The sequence below is a fragment of the Schistocerca cancellata genome, chromosome 1, assembly GCF_023864275.1.
Source record: "Schistocerca cancellata isolate TAMUIC-IGC-003103 chromosome 1, iqSchCanc2.1, whole genome shotgun sequence".
Classification (NCBI taxonomy): domain Eukaryota; kingdom Metazoa; phylum Arthropoda; class Insecta; order Orthoptera; family Acrididae; genus Schistocerca; species Schistocerca cancellata.
The window spans coordinates 794,873,065-794,899,937 of record NC_064626.1 but is presented as its reverse complement, the minus strand read 5'-3'; the positions used below and the strand labels follow the sequence as shown (position 1 = coordinate 794,899,937).

The following is a 26,873-nucleotide window of genomic DNA, read 5'->3' as shown; positions in this document are numbered from 1 at the left end:
GCTTTCCAGAGCATTCACAAAAGGCTGGCGCTGGTGGAGACACCTACAATGTGCTGACATGAGGAAAGCTTCCAACCGATTTCTCATACACAAACAGTAGTTGACCAGTGTTGCCTGGTGAAACGTTGTTGTGATGCCTCGTGTAAGGAGGAGAAATGTGTACCATCATGTTTCCAACTCTGATAAAGGTCAGATTGTAGCCTATCATGATTGCGGTTTATCGTATCGCGACTTTGCTGTTCGCATTGTTCAAGATCCAATGACTGTTAGCAGAATATGGAATCGGTGGGTTCAGAAGGGAAATACGGACACCGTGCTGGATCCCAATGGCCACGTTTCACTAGCAGTCAAAATGACAGGCATCTTATCTGCATGGCTGTAATGGATCGTGCAGCCATGTCTCGATCCCTGACTCAATAGATTTGCAAGACAACAACCATCTGCACAAACAGTTCGATGATTTTTGTAGCAGCAGGGACTATCAGCTCGGAGACCATGGCTGCGGTTACCCTTGATGCAGCATCACAGACAGGAGTGCCTGCGATGGTGTTCTCAACAATGAACCTGGGTGCACGAATGGCAAAACGTCATTTTTTCGGATGAATCCATGTTCTGTTTACAGCATCATGATGGTCGCATCCATGTTTGTCGACATTGCGGTGATTGCACATTGGAAGCATGTATTCATCATCACCATACTGCCATATCATCCGGCGTGATGGTATGGGGTGCCATTGGTTACACATCTCGGTCACCTCTTGTTCGCATTGACAGCACTTTGAACAGTAGATGTTACATTTCAGATGTGTTACGACCTGTGGCTCTACCCTTCATTTGATCCCTGCGAAACCCTACATTTCAGCAGGATAATGCATGTTCGCATGTTGCAGGTCCTGTACAGGCCTTTCTGGATACAGAAAACGTTTGACTGCTGCCCTGGCCAGCACATTCTCCAGATCTCTCACCAATTGAAAACGTCTGGTCAATGGTGGCCAAGCAACTGGCTCATCACAATATGCCAGTCACTACTCTTGATGAACTGTGGTATCATGTTGGAGCTGCAAGGGCAGCTGTACCTGTACACATCATCCAAGCTCTGTTTGACTCGATGCCCAGGCGAGTCAAGGCTGTTATTACGGCCAGAGGTGGTTGTTCTGGGTACTGATTTCTCAAGATCTAGGCACCCAAATTGCGTGAAAATGTAATCACATATCTGTTCTAGGATAATATATTTGTCCAATGAATACCCGTTTATCATCTGCATTTCTTCTTGGTGTAGCAGTTTTAATGGCCAGTAGTGTAGTATGCTAACATCCATAACAGGACTATGAATCTGGTATGCAACGAATTTAAATACTAGCCTAACAACTCAAGGTTTCACATGAAGACTCCAGTACACAAACCCAATTGCCAAATACTGAACTTTTTCCTTTTTTACATTTAATTAATAGAACAGGTAATCGTATTCAGCTTAATTTTAGGGAAAAAAAAGTATCTGTGGCCAACACTTTACCTGTGAACATTCCACTGTGATGGAACTAATAATAAATGAACTGGGAGAAGTTAGAAAGAGTGGATTGAGTGTTAAAGAATGACCCAGCTCATGTCACAATAGACTGAAAGTATGTGCATTTTGACTCTGGCACAGAAAAAAAGTACGTTGCCCACTGAAAATGTTATGCAAGTTTTACTGGAGAGTGTTTTCCAGTTTTAATATCAAAAAGTGTACAGCTAGAATTTCAGTTGCAGACAGTTCACATTTAGACTCAAATGGTTTCAGTTTATTCAATTAATGTCACAACTGTTTAATTAAAATTCATTTGGTATCCTGTTTTTATGACTCATTACTGCAATAGCTAGTCATAGACAGTGAAAAAATTCATTTGCATAGTACTCTTCCAAGCATGACACTGACCACTTTGCCACTGATTTCATAACTTATTTTATTTTCATGCTCATCATTTGTCCATGATTGCAAATGATCATAAGCCTCTCAGAATATGACCTCCTTCTGCTGTCCAGTAGAACAACGCCTCTGTGTTTACGTCCTACCCAACACCTCATATTCCCTCACTATCTGTCTTTGTTTCCACCCTTCTTCCATCTCTGTGACACCTCCTTCTTACCTTACCATTTTACCTCTGTGCACCCACACCCTCTCAGCAGAACATAATTTATGCATGTACAACCCACTCAGTACTTGACATTTGTCTCCTACTTCTCTTACCATGTTAACTTTGGGCGCACACTCACACCTATTCATTTGTTTCATTCTTAAGAATTTAAAATATTGCCTAGTATTTTCTTTTTTCTTTATTCTTCCTTCTATTCCTTGATCTTCTTTAAAGGCAATGATATAACACCTGATTTATGTTTATTAGTCTCCACTCTTTTGTATTTTTCCTCCATAATTTGTCTATCACTCCTGGTTAATTTCGGCATATCAATTATTTCTGCACTAACTATTCAACAGCATCCCCAGTCATAATGCCTTGCCTTTTATGAAATGGTTCATTTAAATTTGGATCTGGTATGCCACATTTGTTTGTATTCATTTCTTCAGATGACATGTTAATGTCCACAATCCGTAAATCAAAAAGTTATTTCTTCCATCACAACTTCAGTCCCACACTGAACCTCCAAGCTGCCTCTCATTTTTTAATCACTGTTACATTAAAAATGAGTGGATATTCCAATTTTGAAAAAGAAGAAAATGTATTGTATATGTAAACATAAATAATATTTTTCATGAACAGCATACTCATTGTTATTATGTAATTTGTTTGTTATTAGACACCTTCGAGGCACAGTTTCTGAGAGTGCTGAACAAAGTCAACCATACAATTGAACGTAATGAACTTCGTCTGGCTGAGCAAGAGAGAAGAGACACCACAGAAATTGAATGGAAACAAGTAGCCCTCGTTTGTGATCGTTTTCTTCTTTGGGTCTTCCTGCTCACAACAGCTGTAACTACCACTGTTATATTGTGTGGTTCTCCATATGGGCCATGATGCTTCTACTGGTTGTGTGCAAATAAATCCAGTACCATAAAAGTAAAGGGAGAAATGTGCACTCAAGGGCAAGAAGTTCCTATGTGAAATGAGAGGAATCAGGAGTGAACTGAAAGTGTTTTTTCACTTATTAGTGAAACAGTTATAAAATGAACATAAATTGTGGTAAGGAGAATGTCAATTTTATCTTAATTTGTAATAAGAGTACATGAAATGATCATAAAAATTTCTGTTACTGTCAAGTGTTTATATTGTCCCCATGCCAAGAACAATGATGAAAAATGTGAATTTTCAGTGTGTCCTTGAACTATTTTAAAGTGTGCTGATTCCATAGTGGAAAACTGTGAACTCTCTGTTTCCACAAAAGTGGTGACGTCAACATCTAGTCAAGGCTAGATATTACCAATATCAAAACAATGATTTTTTTAGCTTATTTGCCATTTTCACATTGAAAAAAAAAAGATTGTATTCAAATGTTGTATGATTAATGCTACTCTATTATTGCAAGAGAGTAGCTAGTATAAAATTTTGTAACACTATATCAATTTAAATTAACTTTGTACAAAACAAAGAGACTTCTAAACTTGTATTTAGCTTTGAAGAAAATGCTCAATTGACAGTGATTAAAATGAACTTTGTAAATAAATTAATAATTTCTGTAGATACGTTTCAAAATTGTGTGTGTCATATGAGATATGTATGCAATATTTGTGAATACAGCATGAGTGAATTGTAATCTGAATGGAAAAAATATTAAGTAACATGCATAAAATACATAACACTGACATGCTGCTCAAAATTAAATGCTTTTTGTTGTGCCAAGCTCACCAAAATAAAATACCAAAAAAACTATTTTACCTTTTCTTTCTTTTTGGATCAAAATACAGTGCACAATTATAAAATACTCAAAGTTCTAGACACAATTTGCACCTTTTATATACTAAAATAATTATAAATGAAGCAAAATAAAAAACATATTATTTGAGAAGCAAAGCTACACATGAGATAGATACAAGGCCAAATCTAATACTTTTACAGTTGTGGATTAATTGTTTAGCACTTAAGACCATTGTATTGTATTGTATTGTATTGTATGTTAACCGGGGACCTAGAAATGATGGAGAGGCTCCGTCCCCGCCGCAGCCACAGTGGTCCACTACCCCATGACGACTACTTCAGTCCGCTTCACCCTTCCGCTGCCCCACACTGAACCCAGGGTTATTGTGCGGTTCAGCCTCCTGTGGAGCACACCAGACGAGTGTAACCCCTATGTTTGCGCGGTAGAGTAATGGTGGTGTATGCATACGTGGACAACTTGTTTGCGCAGCAATCGCCTACATAGTGTAAGTGAGGCAGAATAGGGGGAACGAGCCTGCATTTGCCAAGGCAGATGGAAAACCACCTAAAAACCATGCACAGACTGGCCGGTTCATCGGACCTTGACTCAGATCCACCAGGTAGATTCGTGCCAGGGACCAGGTGCTCCTTCCTGCCCGGAAAGTCGTGCGTTAGACCGCACAGCCAACCGGGCGGGCACTTAAGACCATAGTTGTATCCAGCTCTGCTCCCCACAGATCTAAAAAGGTGCAGATTTTGTGAGACAGGCCAGGTCTAAATATGAATGTATTGGATAAATATGTGTACACTGAGGTGACAAAAGTCATGGAATAGCAACATGCACTTATACGGATGGTGACAGTATTATCTACATGAGGTATAAAAGGGCAGTGCGCTGGTGGATTTATGTAAAAAGGTTTCTGACATGATTGTGGCCACACAACGAGAACTAACAGACTTTAAATGCAGAATGAAATCTGGAGCTACATGCATTGGACATACCATTTTGGAAATTATTAGGGAATTCAATATTCTGAGGTCCAGTAGTGTCAAGAGTGTGCCACAAATACCACATTTCAGTCATTACCTCTCACCACAGACAACACAGTGGCTGATGGCCTTCACTTAATGACTGAGAGTGGCACAGTTTGCATAGAGTTGTCATTGCTAACAGACAAGCAACACTGTGTGAAATAACTGCAAAGATCAATGTGAGCATACACCAAACATATCCATTGCAGTTTGTGGCAAAATTTGGCATTAATGGTCTGTGGCAGCAGAAGACTGAGTGGAATGACTTTGCTAACAGCATATCATCATCACCTACAGTGCCTTTTCTGGGCTTGTGACCACATTGGTTAGATCCTAGATAACTGCAAAACCATGGCCTGGCCAAATGGTAGTTGTAGCTAAATATGTAGGACATTCCATTCTGGAAAATGTTAGGGAATTCAATGTTCTGAGATCCACAGTGTCAAAAGTGTCGTGAGAAGTCCAAATTTCAGGCATTACCTCTCACCACAGACAAAGCAGTGACTGACATCTTTCACTTAATGACCGAGAGCTTTGGCATTTACGTGGAGTTGTCAGTACTAACAGACAAGCAACACTGGATGAAATAACCACAGAATCAATTTCAGACATATTATGAAAGTATCCAAAACAACAGTGCCATGAAGTTGTGGTGAAATTTGGTGTTAATGGGCTATGGCAGCAGATGACCCAAGCAACTGCCTTTGCTAATAGCTTGACATCACCTGCAGCCCCTCTCCTGGACTTGTGACCATATCTACTGGACCCTAGACAACTGGAAAACTACAGCCTGGTCAGATGAGTGCCACTTTCAGTTGGTAGTAGCTGAAGGTAGGGTTCCAGAGTGATGCAGATCACATGAAGCCATGGACCCAAGTTGTCAACAAGGCACTGTGTAAGCTGGTTGTGGTTCCATAATGGTGTTATCTGTGTTTACACAGAATGGACTGGGTCCTCTGGTCTAACTGAACTGACCATTAACTGGAAATGGTTCTTTTCAGCCACCTGGGGTCCATTTGCAGCCATTCATGAATTTCATATTCCCAAAAAATAATGGAATTTTTATGGATGACAACATACCATGTCACTGGGCCACAATTGTTCATAATTGGTTTGAGGAATATTCTGGACAGATTGAGCAAATGATTGGCCACCCAGATTGCCCGACATGAAACATTTATGGGATCCAATTGAGAGGTCAGTATGTACACACAGTCCTGCACTGGCAAGACTTTTGCAGTTATGGACAGCTATAGAGGCAGCATGGCTCAGTATTTCTGCAGGGAACTTAAAATGACCTGTTGGGTCCATTTCATATTGGGCTGCTGCACTTCACCAGGTAAAAGGAGGTCTGACATGATATTAGGAGGTGTCCCATGACTTTTGTCACCTCAGTGTGTAAACAAATATTGACTTTTCTGATGAATCATTTCCCAAGTATTCTTAATCTTTTATACTACTGATAGGATACTTATAGAAGGAGGTTAATTTACTCATTCATAATCGAGAAAGGTCTTAGGGATGTGGAATGAGTTACAGCACATAGTAACATGATGGGCAGCCATTATAAACTAATTCTGGAGGATGTACTAACAATTACGAATCATTACTTACAATTTGCTTTAATCTGAACATGGTTTAGTTATAGGTAACTCGTGTAAGTATTTCTAAAAGCAGGATAGTGCTGCGTACTACATTCTCTCATGAAATATGTTCTGTGCTATACAAGTAATCTAATCCTCTGTAGCCCATAAAAAAGGACCTCCTCAATCACTTCTAATTACCATTATTGCAAAAGTACCTGCAATTTTTTTAAACAAAGGACAATTAAAACTGCTAAATAAATAACATGAAACAAGAACTATGAGGGCCACTCACTATGGACTTCTTTACCAGGCACTAAATACTCTAAAGTGCCAAAGAATTTGGTATAGGCATGCGTATTCAAATGCAGAGATATGTAAACAGGCAGAATATGGCACTGCAGTCAGCAATGCCTATATAAGACAACTGTCTGGCACAGGTGTTAGATTGGTCACTACAGTGCAGGTTATCAAGATTTAAGTGAGTTTGAACATGGTGTTATAGTCAGCACATGAGTGATGAGAGACATAATCTCCGAGGTAGTGATGAAGTAGGGATTTTCCTGTATGACCATTTCACAAGTGTACCACAAATATCAGGAATCCGGTAAAACATCAAATCTCTGACACTGCTGTGGCCGGAAAAAGATCCTGCAAAAACGAGACAAATGACGACTGAAGAGAATCATTCAGCATGATAGAAGTGCAACTCTTCCACAAATTTCTGTAGATTTCAATGCTGGGCCATCAACAAGTATCAGCATGTGAAACATTCAAAGAAACTTCATTGACATGGGCTTTCGCAGCCAAAGACCCACTTGTGTACCCTTGATGACTGCTCGACACAAAGCTTTATGCCTTGTCTGGACATGTCAACACCAGCATTGGACTGCTGATGACTGGAAACATGTAGCCTGGTCAGACAAGTCTCATTTCAAATTGTATCAAGCAGATGGATGTGTACGGGTGTGGAGAAATCTCATGAATCCATGGACCCTGCATGTCAGCGGGGGACTGTTCAAGCTCATGAAGACTCTATAATGGTGCGGGGCATGTGCAGTTGGAGTGATACGGGACTCCTGATATGTCTAGATTGACTCTGACAGGTGACATGAACATAAGCATCTTGTCTGATCACCTGCATCCATTAATGTCCAATGAGCATTTCAATGGACTTGGGCAATTCCACCACAACAATGTGACACCCCACACATACAGAATTGCTACAGAGTGGCTCCAGGAACACTCTTCTGAGTTTAAACACTGCTGTTGGCCACCAGACTCACCAGATATGGACATTATTGAGCATACCTGGGATACCTTGCAACATGCTGTTCAGAAGAGACCTCCACCCCCTCGTACTCTTACAGATTTGTGGACAGCCCTGCAAGATTCATAGTGTCAGTTCCCTCCAGCACTACTTCAGGCATTAGTAGAGTAATGCCACATCATGTTGTGCCACTTCTGCATGCTCGTGGTGGCCCTACACGATATTAGTCAGGCGTACCATTTTCTTTGACTCTTCAGTATATTTGACTGTGACATATCTCTAAATTACAAAAGAATACATTAATAGGGTGAGTCTGTTGTTTCACTACAATATTTTCTAAACGTTTTCTTGGCATAGGGTATTGCAGCCATAATAAATTGTTTAAATTAAGTTATTCTTCTAGTCTGGCTCTAAAATTTTTATTTCAGTGTGCTATCTGGAAACTTTGAGAATCATATCTTTTTCAAGTGAGTGCCTCGGAATTTATTTACATTCATTTGCCAGACTGCATTGTCTGATGACAAAATTTATTGGGTTCAGCTCACATGCAAGGCCTGAAGGCTTCAGAGTGGGGATGACTGAGGTATGTGGTGAGGCCACCAGTGGGGATAGCATGCAGAAATGATGGAGAGGTATCTTAAACAGCTGCCCCTTCAGCTGCCACTTTCGCTGCTCCCTAGCTTAGTATTAGGTACCATACTAGCAGAAATGCACCTTAGCTGAATGGAGTGGTCAATGTAGATGGCTGCCATAGTGAGAACCTGTGTTTGATTCCCAGGCCTACCAAGGATTTTTCCTTGGTACTAAGACTGGTATGGGGTGCACTCAGCCTCAGGATGCCAATTTAGGAGCCACTTGACTAAACAGTAGTGGTTCCACAGTCAGAAAGTCTGCAAAATGGCTGGGAGCGCAGTGTGCTGACTACATGCTCCTACATACCACACCTGCATATCACAAGGCAGAGGATGACACAGCAGATGATTGACATCCCTTGGGCCTTCAACATTTGAATAAAGAGTTCGGTTTATTATTATTATTATTATTATTATTATTATTATTATTATTATTATTACCCCAATGACCTTGCCCCTAGCTACAGTGGCAATACCAATTCCCCTCAGATGAACAAAGTTACGTGCTATCAGGCTTGGCTACCACTTAGATGGGTGACGCTCAGGGTCTGCCAAGTGCTGTTGACAAATGGCTTGCACTCAGCCCTTCTGAGGCCAGTGAGGAGCTAATTGATCAAGAAGTAGTGTCTTTGGTCATGAAAACTGACAATTGCTGGGAGTGCAGTGTGTTGACCACATGCCATTCCTTATTCACACCCACTGATGCCTATTGGCTGAAGATGACACTGAGGCCAGTCAGTACCATTGGGCCTTCCAGGGCAAATTTGGATAGAGCTTTTGCTTTGTTTTACGTACAACTTTATCTTATGAACAATACAGAAGACATAACCAATTACAGTGAACACAAAAACCATAATTACAAATTATATTTATGAGTTTAATGTTGTAGCTTTGTTGTTTATATCTGATGCATCGTTTTTCTTATGTTGGTGAGGTTCATTGTACCTACATGATGGGTCTCTATTCCCACTGTTTTTATTATACACTCCACCTTTAGTATCAATCACAAATCTTCCACAATGACTGTCCTGGTGTTTCTCAGATAATCTGCTTAAGATATTTATTATAGCATTAACAGTTTATGTACAAATGATTGAAGCGATTTCACAGCTCTGCAATAACTTTATTATTTGAGATATTTTCACAATGCTTTGCACACACATACAAAAACTCAAAAAGTTTTTTTAGGCATTCACAAATGTTCGATATGTGCCCCTTTAGTAATTCGGCAGACATCAAGCCGATAATCAAGTTCCTCCTACACGCGGCGCAGCATGTCCCCATCAATGAGTTCGAAAGCATCGTTGATGCGAGCTCGCAGTTCTGGCACGTTTCTTGGTAGAGGAACACTGAATCTTTCACATAACCCCACAGAAAGAAATCGCATGGGGTTAAGTCGGGAGAGCGTGGAGACCATGACATGAATTGCTGATCATGATCTCCACCATGACCGATCCATCGGTTTTCCAATTTCCTGTTTAAGAAATGCCGAACATCATGATGGAAGTGCAGTGGGGCACCATCCTGTTGAAAGATGAACTCGGCACTGATGGTCTCCAGTTGCGGCATGAGCCAATTTTCCGCGGGCTACGCGTGAAACTTGCCCGCACGCGTTCAACCGTTTCTTCGCTCACTGCAGGCCGACCCGTTGATTTCCCCTTACAGAGGCATCCAGAAGCTTTAAACTGAGCATACCATCGCCGAATGGAGTTAGCAGTTGGTGGATATTTGTTGAACTTCGTTCTGAAGTGTCTTTGCACTGTTATGACTGACTGATGTGAATACATTTCAAGCACGACATACGCTTTCTCGGCTCCTGTCACCATTTTGCCTCACTGCGCTCTGACGGCAGAAACCTGAAGTGCGGCTGCAGCCGAACAAAACTTTATAAGTTTTTCTACGTATCTGTAGTGTGTCGTGACCATATGTCAATGAATGGAGCTACAGTGAATTTATGAAATCGCTTCAATCATTTGTAATAGCCCTGTACTTCTGAGGAAACCTCATAGTGTAACAGACTATTCACTACATCTAACTTTCATTTTTTTTGTTCTCTGTTGTGTTTGCTATGGTTGCTGACTACATATGAAATGTGACTTATTTATATCTTTAAATATCATTTTAAATCATCAGATTTGATGTAAAGGAGACATTTCAGTATTTATATTATCATTCCAGTATATAAAAGTATATACTGGACATATATAATTCCCTTGTACATACTTTGAAACTATCCTCAATTAATTCTTCAGTAGAAACACTTTTCCACCAGAAGAGTAAAGAGCAATCCATATACTACATTCTACTTAAATTTTTAATCAGGATTAAGGCCTAAGACCTTTACACAGCTTGCTTCTATGATCTGTTCATCATTACAAATTATTTTTATTTTATTCCCTTTTAATTGTTAAGCTATAAAATATATCAGTTTAGTTTAACGTATGAGGTCTGTTCAAAAAATTCTGAAACATTCATAATTTCATAGCACTGGTGTGTTGGAGTGAAATGTGGTTAGCATCCCTGCATGCACCTGTGTTTAATGTGTAAATGCCAGAAGATCCATTGTTGTATGTCAGTTAGTTATTGTTCAGTACTGTACTGAGTAGAATATTGTGTTGCACAGTGTGAATTTTGAGATGGGGCATCTGCATTAAATTTTCCATGAAACTCAAGAAAACCTTTACAGGCACCCACCAAATGATGCAGGAGGCCTATGGTAATGAGTGCTTAAATTGTACTCAGTGTTACGAATGGTTCACATGATTTAAAAATGGCCAGACAGAAGTTAAAGATGACCCTCATTGAGGATGTCCTTCAATGTCTACCATCAATGCTGACCTCAGGAACATCAACGAAATTGTGTGTGCCTATCAAATACAGATTGTCTCAGAGCCGGCAGAAGAGCAAAGCATTCCAGTTTGATCATGCCATGAAATCTTGACACAGCATCTAGGAATGCATTATGTTCCTGCAGAGTTCATCCCACAGTCATGAGTCAAAACCAGAAAGACCTTCACCTCATAATCTGTGAAGAGCTTTCAGATTGCGCAAACATGAATGAGATGCTTCTTAAAAGAGTATAACTGCTGATGAGGTGTGAGTCTATAGTTATGATGTTGAGACCAAGATTCAGTCTTCACAATAGGTCGGCAAAGGTTCTCTAAGACCAAAAAAAGCATGTCATGTCAGCTTCCTTTGACTTTGAAGGATTAGTTCATCATGAATTTGTGCCACAGGGACAAACAGCTCATTGATGGTACTTGAAGGACATGTTGCGATGTATGCAAGAAAATGTGAGAAGGAAATGGCCTGAAATGTGACTCTCACATCACAATAATGCACCCACACATTCATCCCTGTTGGTGCGCGACTATTGCACAAAATACAATATCACTGTGTTGCCTCATACTCCATACTCCCCAGACCTGGCCCCTGTGTACTTTTATTTCCAAAGTTGAAAACACCATTAAAACGACAAAGATTTGCAATTATAGATGAGATAAAAGAAAATTTGCAGACTATGACTATGACTATGTGTCATCCAGCAAAGAGACGTACCAAGACTGCTTCTGGAAATGGAAACGGCATTGGGAGCAGTGTATCAATAGTGGAGGAGAGTATTTCAAAGGAGACCATGCACAATAAGTAAAAGGTAAGCATAGAAATATTCAGTGGCCAAAGTTCTGGAATTTTTTGAACAGACTTTATATGCAGTGTGTCATAGCAGTAGTGGTCAATATTCAAGGATATGACAGGAATGATCATTTGAAGCAAAAAAGTCTAGTAAACATGCACTCTAAATACATACCTTAAGACCCATGAGCACATCTTCATTTCTGATAATGTGGAAAAATATCTTCTACCTCAAGCTCTTTGCCTTCCATACTTTGAGAGATGATAGTATGATCCAAAACAAGAGAGAATTTCCAGTAAACATGGGCTCTGAAGTGCTTACCATAAGACCTATGAGCATACACCTCTTCTACTAAACAAGCGCTCATAGCTCTTCAGGTATGCAGTATGTTTTTTTTAAACCACCTCTCAAAATACGGAAAGCAAAGAACTTGCAGTAGAAGTTTTTGTCACAAGTGCTATTAATATTGAGACACAACATTTTATTTGTGATAATACAAGAAAAGGAATACAGAGTTATGTTTTTACCTAGTAGAACTATCGTCAACAAAAAACACATCTCATATCTTTTACGTTTTGGAACTCCAAAAGGAAGCACAGCTTACCACAAAATCCATATGCCATCTAGTAACACATAACTGAAACACTTTTTTCATAGTTCAGCACGTGGATCACATGTAGGTATGAGCAACAGAGCATTGAGCATGTAACAACACTGAAAACATGATTTTTTCAATGACCCTTAGAATGTTTTCCATGTCCAGTCTCCATTTATAGAAAGAAGTTATAGAAAAGGGAGAGAAGTAAATGTAGTAGGTGAATATGGATTGGGGGTAAGAAATGAAAGAGGAAGCTACCTGACAGAATTTTGCACACAGCACAACTTAATCATAGCTAACACTTGGTTCAATAATCATAAAAGAAGGTTGTATACATGGAATAAGCCTGGAGATATTGACAGGTATCAGATAGATTATAGACAGAGATTTAGGAACCAGGTTTTAAAGTGTAAGACATTTCCAGGGGCAGATGTGGACTCTGACCACAATCTATTGGTTATGAACTGTAGATTAAAACTGAAGAAATTGCAAAAAGGTGGGAATTTAAGGGGATGGACCTGGATAAACTGACTAAACCAGAGGATGTACAGAGTTTCAGGGAGAGCATAAGGGAACAATTGGCAGGAATGGGGGAAAGAAATACAGTAGAAGAAGAATGGGTAGCTTCGAGGGATGAAGTAGTGAAGGCAGCAGAGGATCAAGTAGGTATAAAGACAAGGGCTCATATAAATCCTTGGGTAACAGAAGAAATATTGAAATTAATTGATGAAAGGAGAAAATATAAAAATGCAGTAAATGAAGCAGACAAAAAGGAATACAAACGTCTCAAAAATGAGATCGACAGGGAGTGCAAAATGGCTAAGCAGGGATGGCTAGAGGACAAATGTAAGGATGTGGAGGCTTATCTCACTGGGGGTAAGATAGATACTGCCTAGAGGAAAATTAAAGAGACCTTTGGAGAAATAAAACCACTTGTATGAATATCAAGAGCTCAGATGGAAACCCAGTTCTAAGCAAATAAGGGAAAGCAGAAAGGTGGAAGGAGTATATACAGGGTCTATACAAGGGTGATGTACTTGAGGACAATATTATGGAAATGGAAGAGGATGTAGATGAAGATGAAAGGGGAGATATGATACTGCGTGAAGAGTTTGACAGAGTACTGAAAGACCTGAGTTGAAACAAGGCCCCAGGAGTAGACAACATTCCATTAGAACTACTGACAGCCTTGGAAGAGCCTGTCCTGACAAAACTCTACTGTCTGGTGAGCAAGATGTATGAGACAGACTTCAAGAAGCATATAATAATTCCAATCCCAAAGAAAGCGGGTGTTGACAGATGCGAAAATTGCCAAACTATCAGCTTAATAAGTCATGGCTGCAAAATATTACCGTGAATTCTTTACAGACGAATGGAAAAATTAGTAGAAGCTGACCTCGGGGAAGATCAATTTGGATTCTGTAGAAATATTAGAACACATGAGGCAATATTGACCCTATGACTTATCTTAGAAGAGAGATTAAGGAAGGGCAAACCTACGTTTCTAGCATTTGTAGACTTAGAGAAAGCTTTTGATAATGTTGACTGGAATAGTCTGTTTCGAATTATAAAGGTGGCAGGGGTAAAATACAGGGTGCAAAAGGCTCCTTACAATTTGTACAGAAACCAAATGGCAGTTATAAAAGTCGAGGAGCATGAAAGGGAAGCAGTGGTTGGGAAGGGAGTAAGACAGGGTTGTAGCCTCTCCCCGATGTTATTCAATTTGTTTATTGAGCAAGCAGTAAAGGAAATAAAAGAAAAATTCGGAGTAGGTATTGAAATCCATGGAGAAGAAATAAAAACTTTGAGGTTCACTGATGACATTGTAATTCTGTCAGAGACAGCAAAGGACTTGGAAGAGCAGTTGAACGGAATGGACAGTGTCTTGAAAGGAGGATATAAGACAAACATCAACAAAAGCAAAACGAGGATAATGGAATGTAGTCAAATTGAGTCAGGTGATGCTGAGGGAATTAGATTAGGAAATGAGACACTTAAAGTAGTAAAGGAGTTTTGTTATTTGGGGAGCAAAATAACTGATGATGGTCGAAGTAGAGAGGATATTAAATGTAGACTGGCAATGGCAAGGAAAGCGTTTCTGAAGAAGAGAAATTTGTTAACATGGAGTATAGATTTAAGTGTCAGGAAGTCGTTTCTGAAAGTATTTGTATGGGGTGTAGCCATGTATGGAAGTGAAACATGAATGATAAATAGTTTGGACAAGAAGAGAATAGAAACTTTCAAAATGTGGTGCAACAGAAGAATGCTGAAGATTAGATGGGTAGATCACATCACTAATGAGGAGGTATTGAATAGGATTAGGGAGAAGAGAAGTTTGTGGCACAACTTGACTAGAAGAAGGGATCAGTTGGTAGGACATGTTCCAAGGCATCAAGGGATCACAAATTTAGCATTGGAGGGCAGCGTGGATGGTAAAAATCGTAGAGAGAGACCAAGAGATGAATACACTAAACAGATTCAGAAGGATGTAGGTTGCAGTAGGTACTGGGAGATGAAGAAGCTAGCACAGGATAGAGTAGCACGGAGAGCTGCATCAAACCAGTCTCAGGACTGAAGACCACAACAACACAACAATTGTCAAATGATATCATGATCACAGATGTGAGTATTTTATCTTACCCCGATAAGGTTTTGTTTTTTAAAGGATATACTTCATTTTTCACACACTTTTGGATGACTTTTTTAGTCTCTTTAAAAGAAAGTTTCTGATTGTTTCCTATGCCTATGAAACTTGCCTTGTGTATGGTACATCTGACAATGCTACATTTAAGAAGAATTTATTGAAAAAATTGGAAATATAAACAGGGTTTACTTCAATATCATTCTCAAATCAAATGATCAAAATCACTTGACTCTTAATTTTGATTAAACACTGGTTTTGTTTTATTTCTTTGTTTTAGGATTAATGTAATACTTGCTGTTTTTTAGTGCACCATTCCTGAATACAGAATTTATAGTGATTGAGGTACACAATAAAATCAGGATTTCTGTTTGATTTTAGTACACTGCGGAGCTGTTTGTATCTGGCACTGGAGATTTTTATTCCTGGTGTAATCCACTTACATTTACTTTCTTTTGCAAAATTCTGTGAGGAAAGGATTAATTAAATGAATGTAAGAAACTATTTAAGAACTTATAATAGTTGCTATTGGTTGAATTGCAGTGGTCTGCAGTCCAGCTAATAACACTTTGTTTAATGCAGAATACATCCATAATACTTTTGTTGAAATTCCTTTTTACATGACTTTTTTGGTCTTTTGTCTATTTGCTTTTGGGAATTTAATAAACATGGCTGAATCATCCAAAATATCTTCATCTAAACAGTACTTATTTGCAATTTTAAATTGGTAGTTTTCAACAGTATCATTAATACAGGTCACTGATCTAATGTTTTCTCCATTACCTATGAAAAATTTAACATGCAATCAGATTTCTGAATTAAGTCACAAAATTTTGTGGATTCACTGCTGTCAACTAACGCTTGTAAGTTAAACTTCCCTAGGACACATTGGAATTTAGCTATGAAAACATTTTTTACAGCACATCTAGGAATCACAATATTCAGATAACTTAACTCGACAAACCAACTATCAAACACTCTCCCTTCATTTAAATAAATAATTATTTTTCTTACTTTATAACTGTCTAACCTCCAGCCCACCAACAAGGAAACACAAAACCTGATTTCAGATTCTACCTCTTCACTACACTTCATTCGCACCACCTTCCCTGGCATTTCTGGTGACATCTGGTGCGACGACAGTACGGGCATGTTACACCCCCTCATCTCAACCATGCTCCGTCTAGCTGTCTTCAACACACTGCATAATTTAGCCCACCCTGGTGTTCATGCGTCCGCCCACCTCATAGCGGAGCACTTTGTGTGGAGAAATGTCAACAAGGACTGCCAGCAATGAGCACGCTCCTGCGTGGCGTGCCAATGCTGCAAAGTACACAACCACACTTCACCCACCCACCCCCACCCCCTCGGCGCCTTTTCGATCCCTCCTGGGCGTTTCCAGCATATTCATATTGACATTGTCGGCCCTCTCCCCCCTCTAATGGCTTTTGTTATGTTCTCTCGTCTATTGATCGAATAACTCACTGGGTCAGGGCTGTCCCCCTCCCCAATATTACGGCAGAAACTGTTGCTCGAGCTTTTGTTGAGTCATGGGTATCGCGTTTCGGATGTCCAGCTATCATCATGACTAACCAGGGCAGACAGTTTGAGTTGGTCCTGTTCAATGAGATTTGTAACATTTGCGGCATCCGGCACATCCATACCACAGCATATCACAAGCAAAGTAACGGGCTAGTCGAGTGCTGGCACCGCACTTTCAAGGCGGTTCTTCAATGCCACGACTCTCTATGGATGGAGGCCCTTCCCCTTGTGCCACTTGGCATTTTTGCGATCTATAAGGAAGACCTCAAAGGCACAATAGCCGAGTTTGTATACGGCCAGAACATTGTTCTCCCTGGCGAACTTGTGAGCCCTTCTGCATCTCTCCCTCAGTCTGACTTGCCTTCCTTTGTGGACAATTGTGAATACGTCATGCTCCGAGATGACACTGTCCGTGCTCCCCTCCAACCTCCATATACCAGCCCATACCGAGTTCTCTGGCGCTCAGCCAACACCTATGACATCCAGATAAAAGATTCAGCTGTTACAGTCTCTCTCAACAGACTTATGCCTGCTCATGTCAAGCCCGCTTCTGCCGCCCTTCAGGCCATGACCACACAACTCACTGTCGTGGCTCACAAAGCTCTGACCACTCCCTCTACGTCGGACTTACACACTCGGTCAAGTGACTTCCAGCTCCAATTGTCGAGCTCTTCTATGACCTTGCCCTCTACTCCAGTCTCACGCACTCCATTGAGTGGTCACATGCTCATCATGTCGAGCTTACCTACGATTACACCCTCGCCGCTGGGCCCTTCGCGGTCCCTTCGACCTCTCCACCATCGCCTGCTTCACCCTGTCGAGGTTTCTCATGGCCTCCCCATCTTGAACGTGCCCTCACTCGAGGTGTTTGTGCCTGTCCCCCCGGACATAATGCATGAGATCTCTATAATACTATACGATGACACACTGTTTGTCATGTGTTTCCCTTCATCCAGTGCTCATGACACAACCCCCGCCATTCCCTGCCACCTGGTGAAATTTGTTCTCCTGTCGCCCGACGTCAACCTGGACATGCTTCGTGTGTTCACCATGCCCACCGGAGACATCGTCATCATTGTTCCATTCCACACACAAACCGCTAGCTTCCCTCTCGCCGCAGGACCAGCGCGCCCAGTACGACGCCCGGCACGCCTTCCAGGTTCGGTGGCCGAACCTTCCTTCATAACATCTACCAACACAGCTCCCCGACAATGCTGTTGAGCTGACCATGGTCCAGCTCCCATGGACCACCCCTGCTGACGCCATAGTCACCCCCTCCCCCCCCGGCCTCTCAAGAGTACTCCGTACTGCGTGGGGGGGGGGGGGGGGGGCTATGGGGTGTCAATGAGGTCGACACCAGCATCGATCTGAGTATCGTCTTTGAACTAAACTAAGATTATCTTTGGGTGAAACCGCTATGTTAGTTTTTTGTATGTACAATGTACTTTATAAACACTTAATACAGAAAAATATTATCATTCGCAATCAGTTTGGACTTTGGAAACGATTATCAAATGATCAAGCTACATTCACTTTTACAGATGATATATTAGAATTGTGGCACCAATGAGGTCAACACCAGCATCAATCTGAGTATCGTCTTTGAAGTAAACATAGAGTAAATATCTCTGGAGTGAGCACTCACCTGTGCAGAACAGATTTTGTGTTGTCAACATACATTGCCGGCCTGGTCACGTGATCTCGGGACGTCGTGTGTTTGTTCGTATAGTGCCCTGTATATTTAGAATGTCACTACATCCCTAGTACAGACGGATTCTTTTCGTATGTCTCGTGGATTATTTATATATGTTACGCAGACATTTTAACAGTATCCATTTGATACCGGGAATAAACCAGCTACGTAACTTTTAAGGGCAAGTGATATTACATTCAGCTTCTTTGCGATAGGTGTCATAGTTCTGATGCACTCGATTTTTGGTAGTTTTTGATATGATACCGCACTTTATTGTATTACAGAGCCTGAAGTACATTTTTGCAGTGATAGTCCTGCAAAACAACTTGACAGTACGTTAGTACTTTTGCACAAATTTACCACACATTAGCAATTATATCCCTGCTAATTTGTCCTTTTTTCTTGTATTTCTGCGTATTTATTGTCTCGTTTTTGCGACCTAAAGCATGATTTTTCTTACTGGTGGCACTTTGAGGTATTTATTTAACTCATTTTAAGTACTTGCTCCCAGTTCATTAAATAAATAGTAGACTGAGTAATCTATATATATAATTGACAAGTCACTGATAAATGCACGGAGGATAGTATTTACTGAAACAACTAACCTTTCCCTTTCCTGTTCCACTAGCAAATTTATGAGAGGAAGCAATTGTTTGTAAGCTTTTGTACGAGCCGTAATATCTATTATATAGTCATAAAATCGTAGAAAAATAGGTCTACAGAATCAAGTCTTAATTATAATGCATCTCGAAATTTTTAAACGTGTACAGTGTCTCTTAGTAAAATGAAAACTATAATTAGAGCTATATGGAATGTACCCATGAAAAGTTACTATCCCTCCTTTCACATATTTTTCTTTGCATCCGTAGCAACAACAGTAATTCATCATCGCTATTACACTATCAACAAACGGTGAAACACAACAAAAACTTATGGTATTATAAACTTCAAACGCTGCAGAAAGCACACGCGCACAGCGAAGTCCCGAGATCACGTGACAATCCTGGTTGGCTGGTTTAGTGTTGACAACATGCGCAGAACGCAATGCTCACTCCAGAGATATTTACTCTATGGAAGTAAACTAAGATTATCTTTGGGCAAAACTGCCATGTTAGTTCTTTGTAGGCCTTGCTTGTGTAAAGAGGTGAATAAATGAACTAATGCAAAATGGGAGCATTGTTTGGTGTAACCAACCCGAACGTCACCCCTCAGAATCAATAAATCAAAAGTTATTACCACTTGGCATATTCTGTGATCTGGCTAAGCTTTTGATTGTGTTAAGCATGATATCCTTATACAAAAGTTAGAATATTATGGGACAACAGGAGTAGCAGGCTAATGGTTTTCATCCTATCTTTTTAATAGAAAACACTGTGTGTCTGTATTAGGCTTACCACATAACAATAGTCATTCAAAATATGAAACCGTCAGACAAGGGGTGCCACGGGGCTCTATTTTAGGTCTCTTGTTGTTCCTATTATATATTAAGGACTTTCCATATGCAGTGTCACAAAATGCAAATTATGTCTTATTTGTAGATGATACAAGTATTTGTATAATAAACAGTTCCATGCTCTCACTGAGCAATCATCTACTGAAATATTTGTAAGTATCAATGGGTGGTTCACAGCAAATGGATTGTCACTGAATTTTGGCAAGATCCAGTACATACAGTTTAGTACCTCACAAAGAATACCTACCCCTATAAGTATAATGTATTCAAACAATGAAATTAAAACTGTAGATGGTGTCAAATTTTTAGGGCTACAAATTGACTACAACCTAAATTGGAAAACTCACACTCTAGACTTAATGAAACACCTTAGTTCAGCTACATTTGCAGTGTGATAGCAGAAATAGGTGATTTAAAAATATAAAAGTTAGTTTATTTGGCCTACTTCCATTCACTAATGAGTTATGTAATCATCTTTTGGGGAAACTCCTCTCACAAAGAGACCATTTTCAAAACTCAGAAACGAGTCATTAGAATTACATCTGGTGCCAGTCCTAGATCATCATGCAGAGACCTCTTTAAGAAACTTGGTATTCTAACTACTACTTCTCAGTACATATACTTGCTAACGTCCTTTGTCATTTCCAACATGTCTCCTTTTGTAAAAAATAGTGCAAAACATGATTATAATACTAGAACCAAAAACAATCTGTATAAAGACTACAAAAGCTTAACAGTAGTACAAAAAGGAGTCAAATACATAGATACTCATATATTCAATAACTTACCAGAGCATATCAAAGGTCTTGTAAGTGTAAAGATCGGTTTCAGAGTGAATTAAAGAACTTCCTGTTGGACAACTCCTTCTACTCCATTGATGAATATCTTTACAAGGATTATGGCTCATAACTCTGTCTGCATTATAATTGTACCATATCCATGTATCTGAGTGTTATAAGGAAAATACCTTTGACTCTTTCCACAATCCAGAGACTCCTCTCCAAGGGATCCATGGAAAACGGTAAATGATGCAATGTAAATGTAATGTAATGTAACATTGTAGTATAATACATGTAAATAACTTAATAACTTACAGTGTGGTGTTTTCTATTGCAACACATAAGCTAAATGTTTTAAGATATTTGGTTAAGTTGACCTGTCCTGTATTACAAGTCCACACTCCACAAATAATGTAATCAGATGGGACCTAATAAAAATCAATCAGTCTTGATGTAAAATAAAATCCAACATTAGGTCACTTTTGTAGGTAGATTCCTTGAAGAATTTTCATGTTATATGTATTATTTTATTACATAAATGTAATTTTCATTGTATGTGTCATCAATTTCCACAATTTATTTCTTTTATTCATGTATATGACTCTCCAAAGAGAAAATTATGAAACAATAAAGACATTAATTCTCTCTGAGATACTAATTTACATAACAAGACACTGGATCAAGTTATCTCTCTCTCAGTAAGGAGTGACAGAAATTTTAAGTTCCCAGTTTATAATAAATCACTGCATTACATTTAAACGCCTGGACTTGATGTCATTTTGGTTCTGTTTTTCATAATCAACACAGTACTAACAAACATTTCATTCTATAGTCTCCCTATCCCAAGCACCTACTGCTCTAGAAGGATCACGCCAAACATCACGGGCAGGTGTGTTATCTACTGAAATGTACATTCCTTCTTCTTCATAAGCACTTTCGTGTTTTGCAAGTATTCTGAGAAGTGGCCGCAACTTCAACCACCACTGTTCTTTTGGTATTCTATGTCTTCAAAAGAATTAAAGAAAATGCATGAATTAGTACAGCATAAAATAATTATGTGTTCATTTCTTAATAACATGTTTTAGCTACACTTACTCAAAATTTGTATGGGGTATCAGATCTCGCAAAGGTGTGAAACGGTACTGTCGTTGTTCGACACCTACTAGAACAGCAGATTCAGGATCTCTTGCACAAACAAAACCATCTGCATTTTGTGACTCTTCAATTCTCTCAAACATCCAGTCAGCTGCCTTTCCGGCCATTTTTGTGCCTAGAGTACGGTCAAAAGGAGATGGTTTACCTCCTTGCTGCATGTGGCCTGCACAAAATCAGTTACAAATTTGTAAAGATTACTTTTATGCTGTTCACAGTGCCAGACAAAAAAGTGGAGCACCCAGAAGGGGAATAGTAAATGAGATGAAACTTCATGGGCTGAGAAGATTTGTAATGTTATTCCAATGATTACAAAATAGAATTAAATTTACTAAAACACTTTGTTTTATGATGTTGTCTCCCTCTCCTAATGCAAACTCACCCACATTTTCTATCAGGGATAGATTTGAGGATCACTCTGGCCATGGTAGTACCTCAGTATCATGCAGCTGTTCACAGAGACATGTACAATATGTGGAAAAGGATTGTTCTGTTGAAAAATGGCGCCTAGATACTATAACAAGAGAAGTAAAAAATGATGACACATGATGCTTGTGATGTGTTGTTCTACCATCAGAGATCTCTCTATCATTACCAGCCATAACCTAAATTCATACCCAATGCCTACCCACAACTTGGTGCTGGGAGTAACACCACTGTGCTTCTCCAAAACATTGGAAGAATTGAGTCTCTCCCCATGTTGCTGCCATACTCATGGATGATGGGCATTCAAGAAGTGCAGAACAGTGATTGATTCATTACTAAACACATGCAACAGCATTCATCCTGGCACCATTCCAAACTGCCATTTGTATTGTGGTGTTAATGGCAGCCTACACATAGGATGATACTTCCCTAGTTCAGCTGCTGCTATCCTGTGACCAAAGGGGGGCAGGTGCAGATATGAAGAGGCAATGTGCTTGTGATGTTATAAGATGTTACAAAGAATTTAATTTACATAAATAGTGTCATTAATATAAGATCCTCCACAGATCGACATATATTATTAGCAAGGGAATCTCAATAGTTCAATGAGTATGACATGTATTTATTTACATTCACAATTTATGAATATATAAAGCATGTATATTGACTTATAATTGATGTGGCAAAATATATATTGAAGTGTTATTTAAAACTGTTCAAAAGATGCATAAATGTTGTGTCTTAAGAGGTTGCAAACCAGCCGCAAAGATTTATAGAATATTGTATAATATTGTAAAATATTGTATAATAACTAGCTTCATTGAGCCAAGTAAAGGTCATGTGACTGGTCCTTTCAATAAGTGAATGTCACAGAGCTCACAGTCTTTCATCTTCAGTGGTTCACTGCGTGTTTTCATTGGCTGTCACTTGGTAAGATTTTGTGTGGCATGTGTGCTGTATGTTTTTCTCTGTGAGTGCTTAGCCACTTTGTTTGATCTTGAATTTCAGGTTTATTAATCTTGACAGCTGTAGACTTGTGGGAATTTAGCTGTGTTTAAATTATTTGTAATTGTGGTGGACTTAGCGAAAAGTGAAGCATCAGTATTGTGAGCTACTGAGCTGAAATTCACTGACGAACAAAGAGTTCATACTATCAAACATTAAGTCATTGTGTCATTCCATGTGTTAATGCTTAAAAAAATTTAATTATTTAGCTCATGAGTTTGTAAACACTCTGTGTGCACAAAGAGATTATAAATTTTGCACTGCTGGTTTAGTTACTGATCAATGACACAATTAGTTTTAAGTACACGAGGCCACAATTCACATAATTATTTTATGCATAACTGAAATAAAAATTTAAATCTACTGAAAACAATTTGGCTCAGAGACCTTTACTATCCTTGGGCATTTTAGTTAACCATTTGGCCTTAAGTCAGTTATCGTATATTTCACTAAATTGACTCATTATTGGTATAAGTGTTTGTATGAAGATTGTTGTGATAAATGTTTGGGTTTTAGAGAAAATGTGTACAGCCAATCCTGTTGATGATAGCAAGTCATGCTGAAAGTTATAGTCCATACATTGCCCACATTGTTGGCACATTCTACAGGCTAGTAATTTTATCTCATGAGTGACCTGCAATGTGAGCAGAGTAGAAAAGTCCAAAGGGTGAAGTTGTATACGTACTGCACAATACAGTGATCCTCCCTTATGGTGGTTAGACATAGTAAACTGGAACTTTGACGATGGCTATGGCTACTTTCATTTTCCCATGATGTCTAGCAATGGGCCGCTGTCACATTGTAATGCCCCAAAAATTTGCATACTGTACTGTTTGACCTGCCACCCATATAGAGACCCACAATCCCTTTCAAAATCTGTCAAGTGCTGATAATGCTGTCTCACATGACTATGCAGCATCTCCATGTCCTTCACAGTAATCACTCAGCATCTGATGCTTTTTACGCCACTTATATATACTACCAGGTCTTGTAACAACATTAAACATGAACAACACTAGTGCACTCTGATGGTGATTCTAACTCTCAAAGAGAATTGCATCTCTTTATCATTTACACTCCTGATGATGATGGATGTGCATACCATGTCTTTAAGGTGCTTCAGTTTTTTGTCAGGCCTTGTGTATCATCCAAATATCATCAATACTTGCAATAGTGATGATCATCGTATGGCAGTGAATAATGAAAGCAGTAGAGATTAAGGCCCATTTGTTGCTAGAAGACATGTCTTTAACACATTACTAAATGATACTAAGAAACTCTATGGAAATAATTTTAATAAGAAGTTTAAGTTATATCTATGTGTCAGACATCCAAGAGATGAAGTTGTGATGTAGCAAGCTGGGATATTTTTCCCCCTCTTGTTTTGCAGTCTGCCTCCTTAAAATTCATTCTTTCACTTTTAACTAATTACCATTAACATACATGAATATAATCTGAATTTCCATAAAAGAGAAAGATTGGGTCCCAGACTTAAAGAATATAACACCAGATCTAATTTTGTGGTTAGTTTTATGTATGTAATTGGTTTTATAGTTTATTTTGATTATTCCTAGTTAGTATCTTTTGTTATAGGGTGAAATCAGTCATTGTTTCATAACTTAACTTCTACTGTTGACATATAAACAAATATAAATTCTGTAATAATTGTAAATATTTGGAAGATGAAATGCTAGCATTTTAAAAGTATCTACACTCCTGGAAATGGAAAAAAGAACACATTCACACCGGTGTGTCAGAACCACCATACTTGCTCCGGACACTGCGAGAGGGCTGTACAAGCAATGATCACACGCACGGCACAGCGGACACACCAGGAACCGCGGTGTTGGCCGTCGAATGGCGCTAGCTGCGCAGCATTTGTGCACCGCCGCCGTCAGTGTCAGCCAGTTTGCCGTGGCATACGGAGCTCCATCGCAGTCTTTAACACTGGTAGCATGCCGCGACAGCGTGGATGTGAACCGTATGTGCAGTTGACGGACTTTGAGCAAGGGCGTATAGTGGGCATGCGGGAGGCCGGGTGGACGTACCGCCGAATTGCTCAACACGTGGGGCGTGAGGTCTCCACAGAACATTGATGTTGTCGCCAGTGGTCGGCAGAAGGTGCACGTGCCCGTCGACCTGGGACCGGACCGCAGCGACGCACGGATGCACGCCAAGACCGTAGGATCCTACGCAGTGCCGTAGGGGACCGCACCGCCACTTCCCAGCAAATTAGGGACACTGTTGCTCCTGGGGTATCAGCGAGGACCATTCGCAACCGTCTCCATGAAGCTGGGCTACGGTCCCGCACACCGTTAGGCCGTCTTCCGCTCACGCCCCAACATCGTGCAGCCCGCCTCCAGTGGTGTCGCGACAGGCGTGAATGGAGGGACGAATGGAGTCGCTTCTGCCTTGGTGCCAATGATGGTCGTATGCATGTTTGGCGCCGTGCAGGTGAGCACCACAATCAGGACTGCATACGACCGAGGCACACAGGGCCAACACCCGGCATCATGGTGTGGGGAGCGATCTCCTACACTGGCCGTACACCACTGGTGATCGTCGAGGGGACACTGAATAGTGCACGGTACATCCAAACCGTCATCGAACCCATTGTTCTACCATTCCTAGACCGGCAAGGGAACTTGCTGTTCCAACAGGACAATGCACGTCCGCATGTATCCCGTGCCACCCAACGTGCTCTAGAAGGTGTAAGTCAACTACCCTGGCCAGCAAGATCTCCGGATCTGTCCCCCATTGAGCATGTTTGGGACTGGATGAAGCGTCGTCTCACGCGGTCTGCACGTCCAGCACGAACGCTGGTCCAACTGAGGCGCCAGGTGGAAATGGCATGGCAAGCCGTTCCACAGGACTACATCCAGCATCTCTACGATCATCTCCATGGAAGAATAGCAGCCTGCATTGCTGCGAAAGGTGGATATACACTGTACTAGTGCCGACATTGTGCATGCTCTGTTGCCTGTGTCTATGTGCCTGTGGTTCTGTCAGTGTGATCATGTGATGTATCTGACCCCAGGAATGTGTCAATAAAGTTTCCCCTTCCTGGGGGGGAAACTAGCCCTTAATTAATTCCAAAGTAATGAACAGTTTTGTCAAAAGTATTGCTTGCGTAACTATACGTGTTAATTTCATGTTTTCAGTAAATCATTCAGCTTAACTCTTGTAGCAGAAGAAACTATTAAAAAGAACCAATTTTTTGATGTATTCAGTTCATTTAATGAGTTAAGTTTTAATTGTAATTTCTGTAAATTTAACTTTGAACAATGTGTAGTTTCAGCACCTATTATTGTGATGATATATTAGGGCTCAATTTTTGGTCGGTCATGAGACAGTCAGTCATTCCATGGATGAGTTTCACATGAGGAACCTGTGTTGGTTAGAATGATAACAATGCATCAACTTAACAGTGTAATAAGTGTTACACTATTAGGCCTTGTGTTAAAACAGTGACAGTGTCTGCTCCATACATACCTTTCTATTCTTCAAGAACTGTGAACTTTGTGGTTAGGCTCTTACTGCTCATAGATGTTCAACAGGAAACTATTGTAGCAGCGTGTGAATGTT

The 26,873-nt window shown here is 40.0% G+C and overlaps 2 protein-coding genes across 2 annotated transcripts in view; one reads left to right on the top strand and one right to left on the bottom strand.

Moving 5' to 3' along the window:
* Positions 1–3,643, top strand: part of LOC126162325 (neuronal acetylcholine receptor subunit alpha-7-like) — a 558,269-nt gene extending 554,626 nt beyond the window's left edge. Inside the window, exon 8 of the mRNA XM_049918756.1 lies at positions 2,794–3,643. Coding sequence (XP_049774713.1) covers positions 2,794–3,011 — 218 coding nt within the window. The 3' untranslated portion in view covers positions 3,012–3,643. The remainder of the gene's footprint in view (positions 1–2,793) is intronic.
* A 17,883-nt stretch (positions 3,644–21,526) lies between these two features.
* The window catches only part of LOC126104245 (ATP-dependent 6-phosphofructokinase-like), a 453,644-nt gene continuing 448,297 nt past the window's right edge, over positions 21,527–26,873 (bottom strand). Inside the window, exons 15-16 of the mRNA XM_049912336.1 lie at positions 21,801–22,023; positions 21,527–21,710 (exon numbers count right to left, since the gene is read on the bottom strand). Of these exons, the coding sequence (XP_049768293.1) occupies positions 21,527–21,710; positions 21,801–22,023 (407 nt within the window). The remainder of the gene's footprint in view (positions 21,711–21,800; positions 22,024–26,873) is intronic.